This window comes from Ammospiza nelsoni, chromosome 20, assembly GCF_027579445.1.
Source record: "Ammospiza nelsoni isolate bAmmNel1 chromosome 20, bAmmNel1.pri, whole genome shotgun sequence".
In the NCBI taxonomy this organism is placed as follows: Eukaryota; Metazoa; Chordata; class Aves; order Passeriformes; family Passerellidae; genus Ammospiza; species Ammospiza nelsoni.
Window position 1 is genome coordinate 3018014 of NC_080652.1, and position 6711 is coordinate 3024724.

The 6711-nt window shown below is 51.1% G+C and overlaps 1 protein-coding gene across 1 annotated transcript in view; it reads left to right on the plus strand.

Annotated features, from left to right (window-relative positions):
- Positions 1-6027, plus strand: part of LOC132082091 (voltage-dependent N-type calcium channel subunit alpha-1B-like) — a 316197-nt gene extending 310170 nt beyond the window's left edge. The window contains exons 48-51 of the mRNA XM_059486140.1: positions 1364-1571; positions 2384-2595; positions 4280-4831; positions 5029-6027. Of these exons, the coding sequence (XP_059342123.1) occupies positions 1364-1571; positions 2384-2595; positions 4280-4807 (948 nt within the window). The 3' untranslated portion in view covers positions 4808-4831; positions 5029-6027. The remainder of the gene's footprint in view (positions 1-1363; positions 1572-2383; positions 2596-4279; positions 4832-5028) is intronic.
- The last annotated feature ends 684 nt before the right edge of the window (positions 6028-6711 follow it).

Below are 6711 nucleotides of genomic sequence, written 5' to 3' on the forward strand. Positions count from 1 at the left end.
AACCTTCCAGCACCAGGATCCCAACTGCCCTTCAGTGGGAAGCACCAAAATGTGGGTGACTGGCCAGTGGTGCCTTTACACCAAGGAAAATCCGCCCTCAAGGGGAGGGAGAGTGGTTTTTCCACTTAAAATAACGAGCAGAACTATGAAACCATTGGCTTTGCCTTGGGTAAATATCACAAGGGAAGCAGAGATCTGGATTTCAGGATAAGCAAACAAAAGAGAGCAGACAGGAAAAATAATACAGAGGTCTTAGGAAAGGTTACAGTGAACAGAGTAAATGTTCCCTGAGAGCTGGTGTTGGAGGGAGTTATTGGATTGGGAATTCGAACAAGTGTAAGGCTGAGGGACTGGGGAACATCCTGAATTTCACTGTCAAGCTGGAACACTGTGCTCTGAGATCTCTCCTCTGGCACACGGCTGGGGTGCAGTGACAGACCCAGGGAAGCATCCAGAGGATGGATGAGCTGTTGTCTCCACACAGAGCCAGCCAGAGGCCAGCAGAGAAGGAAATGTGGGAATTGTCCCTGTTTTCTGAGCTTTATCCCTGGGTAGAGGCTGTGAGAGGAGCTTTCCTGCAGGACACTTGTCTGGGGCTCTGCAGAACCTTTGTCAGGTTTTGTACCTAAAGGGAAAGGGAGCAGGGTCTGGAGCTGCCCCTAGCACAGGGAGGGTGTCCAGCAGTGCTGTTACAGCTCTCAGTGCCCAGATGTTTGGACACAAATGTTTTAAAAACAGCAATAGCAAACCCAGGTATTCCTTTCTGGAGATGTCCTGGTGGGATTGCAGGATGTACACACTAACCTTGCCCCAGGCAAAGGGCTTCAGGGAGTGATGATGGGACAAGAGAAGTTTAAATGTTTGGGAGTTGTGTTCACTGCGGGGAAGTAGAAGGAGTTTCCTCGTGGCTTGGCCTGTACCTCCCCTGATTCCTGATTTTTCTCCCCCTCTGTGTGGTGCTCAGCAATGCTGCTTTCCTCTCTGGAGCTGCTTTGGGATGCAGGCCCTGGAGCAGCTGTGGGTGCCCCTGGTGTTGAAAAATTCCCCTTGTGAGGTGCTTGGCTGCTGCTCTGCCCCGTGTCCCTGTTGAGCTCCCCGCTGGGTGTGCTGTGCAGTGCTGCCTGTGTGTGCTCCCCATGGATTGGCACTGGGAGATCCTATTCCCTCCCCAAATTTCACACTCAATCCACGTCCCACAAACCCTCCTTCCCACTCCAGTTTGTCTCCAATTAACCATTTCTCTCCTTGCCCTCCTTGCCCCTTTCTCTGGCTGTTTAACCCCCTCCATGCTGGGAAGCAGGCAGCCGAGCGGGGCGCGGCTCCTTCCCTCACCGCGCTCCGTGTCACTCCGTGTTCCCCGCAGCCCATCCCGGACACGAGCCCCATGAAGCGCTCGGTCTCCACGCTGGCCCCGCAGCGTCCTCACGCCATGCACCTCTACGAGTACTCCCTGGAGCGCATGCCACCAGAGCAGGGCCACCACCACCACCACCACCGCTGCCACCGGCGCAAGGAGAAGAAGCAGAAGTCCTTGGATAGGGCCGCCCATCACATGGCTGATGGACAAGCTGGTGAGTGATTTGCTGTCACCCTGATTTTCAAAGATTTTTCTAAGCCTTCTGATGTTTGCGTTCTTGTAGAAAACTGTCTTGGTTTGGAAAGACAAGTGTCTGCTAAGGAAGGCAGGAGCCTCCCCTGAAATGGGAAATATAATCCCTCCCCACCCCTCCGAATTGCTATAAATTTTAAATTAAGGGGCTCTCAGGCAAAAATACAGGAGCAGAAAATCACAGTTCTTTAATAGGGAAGAAAAAATAAAAGGATAAAACAAACAATGCAGTGCACTGAACAACACTGACACAGTCAGAACCCAACCTGACACCCTGTGGGTCAGGGTGTTGGTGGCAGTCCCATTGGAAATGTGGCTGCAGCCCTCCTGCAGTGTCAGGGGTGGTTCTGTTGTAGCAAGGGGAATCTGTAGAGAAGGATATATTCTTCCTCTGAAGATCCAGTGGAAGAAGAGGCAGCTGCTGTTCCTCTTTTCAATGCAAATATGACAAATGAACCCTTGGTAAGACTCCTACTCCCCATCTTCAGTTGGTTTCAGAACAGAGAACGCCACAATTGTCTTATGTTCCTAAATGCTATTTATCAGTTTCTATATTCTTCATTATAAACCCAGCTAGTCAAACATTGTGTTCACAAGCAATCAATTATTAGTTAACTACTAACTCTTAACTCCATCAAGACCTACCCATTTATTTTAATTAACTCCAATAAAGCTTATCTCTAACTAAAATCTTAGCTCCTCTAAAATCTCTAAATTCTTTAAAGTTTATGTCTCAACACACTGGTGACCCCCTACCCAACGTTCTCCTTTCAGTAGCCCAGTCTGGAGAGTCTTCTTCCAAGGACAAGAAGCAGGAGCGTGGTCGCTCCCAGGAGAGGAAGCAGCACTCCTCCTCCTCCTCCGAAAAGCAGCGCTTCTACTCCTGCGACCGCTACGGCAGCCGGGACCGTGCCCAGCCCAAATCTGCTGACCAGAGCAGGCCCACCTCGCCCAACGGGGGCCCAGAGCACGGCCCACACAGACAGGTGAGGAGAGGCAGCGTGGGGAAACAGCCCTGAGCTCTGCCAGGGGTTTGTGCACCTTTGCCATGTTTTGTTTAAATTAGAGGAAGTGGAAAGGGCAAGGAAGGTCAGGCAGTTGCAGATAAAGACATTGGGGTCCTGCTTGGAGCCTCACACCAAGGCTGGAAAAATCCTCCAAGTCCAAGCTGTGCCCAATCCCCACCTTGTCACCAGCCCACAGTGCCATGTCCAGGTCTTCCTTGGACATCTCTGGGGATGGGAACTCCAAACCTCCCTAGGCAGCCCATTATTATGCCTGTCCACCCTTTCCAGGAAGAAATTCCTGCTGATGTCCAAACTGAACCTCCCCTGGCACAGCTTGAGGCTGTTTGTTTCCTCTTACATGGGAGCAGAGCCTGACCCCCACCCGGCTCCATGCTTCTGTCAGGGAGTTAGAGAAACCAAAAGGGTCCTCCCTGAGCTTCCTCTTCTCCAGGCTAAAATTTAGTTTTGCTTTTGTAATTGTGAGGTGCTCAGGCCCTTGGGAGAAGCTGGACAGCTTCCTCATGATGCTGGAATGTTCCTGGTCACTGGGGGAGCCAGGCAGGGCAGAGCAAGCAGTGACTGACAGCCTGACGAGTTGATAGGAAGGAAAAGGTGCTCTTTAAAACTTAAAGGTCTGGTCGTCAAAATGTTAGGTTGGGAAAGGCTGGGGGATTGTTCAATGCACTCATGTCCTGCCTTGGGAGAATGTAAACAGAAATGGGAAGATGGGCCCTTTCCTCTCACTCATGGCATTTGTGTAAATTACTGCAGCTTAGTTCACTCTCACAAGACATTATTAGTAACACAGGAAGCTGCCAGACCCTTCTACCACTCCAAAATCAAATGTATAATATTAAAGAGAAGAATGTGAATGCATTTCTGTTAAAGGGACTTGTTAAAGCCTGTCCAAAAAGCTTTTGGTTGTTATTTTTTCAGAAATTGGCTATTTAATCCAAAGACATTTCACTCCCAACTTGCAAAAAACAGTCACCCACACCCTCCTTCCATGCAGAATCCGTAAGAATAATAACATAATGATAATAATAATAATAATAATAATAGTAACCCATAATCCAGTTTTGGCAACAGAAATAGATTAATGGAGTCCTAAAATGGTTTGATTTGGAGGGGGCCTTAAAGCTCATCTCTTTCGAACCCCCTCCTGTGGGCAGGGTCATCTCCCACAAACCCAACACGCACAATTGTAGGGTGAAGTTCTGCACCAACCCACCCCAAAGCAAAACTGTAAAAAAACAACAATAATTCATAAAAATCCCCAATAACTCAGGTTTTTGAGCTGCTCCCAGGCCAGGTAAGGCGCATGTCGAGCCCTGTATGCTGTGGGTGCCTCCCCTGGGCAGTGTCCCCTCTGTTGGAGCCGTGTGCCAGTTTGCGTCCTACCGATGCTCTGCCCCTCTCTGTTCCTACTGCTCCCAGACTTGAACTCTCCAGCTCTTCACATCTCGTGTTGAATTATCTCTCGAGAACCTCCCGCCCCGACTGTGCTTGTCTAAACTCTCTCTTTTTTTGCTTTTCTTTCCTCTTGTGACTCGTCTCCGCCTTCTGTTGCTTCTCCTTCTGTTTGATACCTGCCTGCCTTTGTGTTTGTCCGGTGTTTCCCTTTTTTTATTTTTTGATTTGCTCTGTTCCAATTTTGATGTAGGGCAGTGGTTCAGTTAATGGGAGCCCCTTGCTGTCGACATCTGGTGCTAGTACCCCCTGCCGGGGTCGGAGGCAGCTCCCACAGACTCCACTGACCCCACGCCCCAGCATCACTTACAAGACCGCTAACTCCTCGCCCGTGCACTTCACCACTTTCCAAACCCCCACGTTCTCCCCGGGCCGCCTGAGCCGCGGGCTGTCCGAGCACAACGCGCTGCTGCGGGGGGAGCAGCAGCCGCCCCCGCCCGCCGTGGCCCGCATCGGCTCCGACCCCTACCTGGGCCACCGCGACGATGCCGCCGACAGCCCGCAGCGCGCCGCGCCCGAGGACACGCTCACCTTCGAGGAGGCCGTGGCCACCAACTCGGGCCGCTCCTCAAGGACTTCCTACGTCTCCTCGCTGACCTCGCAGTCGCACCAAATCCGCCGCGTGCCCAACGGGTACCACTACACGCTGGGGCTCAACACGGGCCCCGGCGCCAGAGGACGCAGTTACTACCACGAAGCCGATGAGGATGACTGGTGCTAGCGGCTCGGCGGAACCCTGCGAGGTGTGCGTGTTTAATAAGGATGAGTTTTATCATCTGGAGGGCTGGGAGCTCCCGTGGGGGCCCGGGGCCAGAGGTGGCCGGCGGGGCAGCCCTGAGGACTGCTCAGTGCCTGGGGCTGGAGATGCCCCTGCAGCCTCTCTCTCCTCTGTTGTTCTTTAGTTTTTTCCTTTTTGATTTGTTTTTGTTTTGCACTAGACAGATGGAGGAAGAAGGCTCCCTCCTTCTGGGGAAGGCAGCGAGAGGAGCACATCCCTCACTGCCCCCTCCCCACTGCCTTGTCTAGTCCCGAGACACGCACCAGGCGCCAACCCGGCCGCGGAGGCCAGGAGCCGGGAGAAGAGCGATCCTCACCTTCCACGGTGGAAAAGCAGAACTGTGGGTCCTTCTCATGATTGGCGCAGTTTTGTTGGGCTATTTCTTAATTAATTTACCATCATAATTCCCCCCTGCCAGGGTGGGAGCCGGGGGTCGCAAAGGGACTCGCGCGAACAACGCGCGCCCCCCGCGTTTTGTCTCGTTGAGCGCTGAGAAGGAAGAGATGCACCCAAGAAACTGGGAGAGGAGAAACACAGCCCAGAACAAAGGACAGTCCTTTGGGACTTGATGTTCAGCCACTGCAATCCTTTAGGGCAGAGCTGGTGCCACCCCCGAGCTGACCCTGCTGTGACACCACTGCCCTGGGGGTCTCTAATGTCACTCACCACATTGGGTCCTTCACACTGACACACGGTAAAGCCACAAGAGAGCTCCTTTGTAAGGACTGTTTCCTTGCTGCTGAGACTTTTCAATCCATCCCTCTCTCCTGTTGACTGCAACACACCCTCACTGTTTTGTCTTGTTTACAATATAAGCTTGATTTAGCAAAAAACAACTTAAAAAAAAAAGTCCACAAAAAAAGAACAACCCAAACAAAAAGAGGAAAAAAAAAAGCGTAGGGTTGAGAAGAAGAAATGTTATTGGTTTTATATCAAGCTATTAGATAGAACTTTAACTTTTCATTGTGTGCATTTTTGTAAATTGTACAGTAAAAAAAAAACCAAAAAAAAAAAAAAGAAAAAAATTTCCTCTTTCTGTAGAGAATTAGTCCAATTGTCATTCCAGGTCCCACCGTTTCTACCGAATGCTCCAGTTGTTCACTACTAAGTGCCTAACCTTTGAAATCTTTCACAGTGACGATGCAACCTCTTGCTTCGAGGCATCAGAGCTTGGGCAAGCGTGGGGAGGGCAGAGGGTGTGGGGCCGAGCAGCCGGAGCCTGGAGGGGCCCTGGGGGCACTGTGCCCCAGGCTGGGAGCTTCCAGTGGGGAAGGCAAACGTGCTTTGGGCTTGGTTTGGGTTTGGTTGGCCTTTTATTTTATTTTATTTTTGGTTAGAATATAGAAATATAAATATATATATATATATATATAGATATACTTTTATGGGTGAGAGGGGAGTGATTGCAGCAAACAAAGCCAGCCTTGTCTCATTGCCCAGTGGAGGAAATGCAGGTGGGAAAGGGCAGCATCTGCAGGGGTGCTCCTGCAGGAGGAGCAGCATCTCCCACAGGCCAGCTGAGAGAGCTCTGGCCGTGCATCACTGGTGTGGAGGGCAGTTGGAGTGAGTTGTTTTTATTGCCTGATAGGAGAAGGTTTAAAAAAAAAGTGATGATAATAATAATAATAATAATCCAAACCTCTAACTCTGATTCTCAGGGATGAGATTTCTGCGTTCTTGCAACGACTTTTGTGTTGGCTGGTTTCTTTCTTTTGTGCCCGTGTGGATTCCTGCACTGTGAGCCTGGGAAAAGGGCAAACACGCTGTGCTGGCGGGGAGGGAGGCTGGGGGCAAAGCCCGGCCAGGACCTCCTGCCCAGGGCTCTGCTGAGCCCTTGTCGGGCTGGT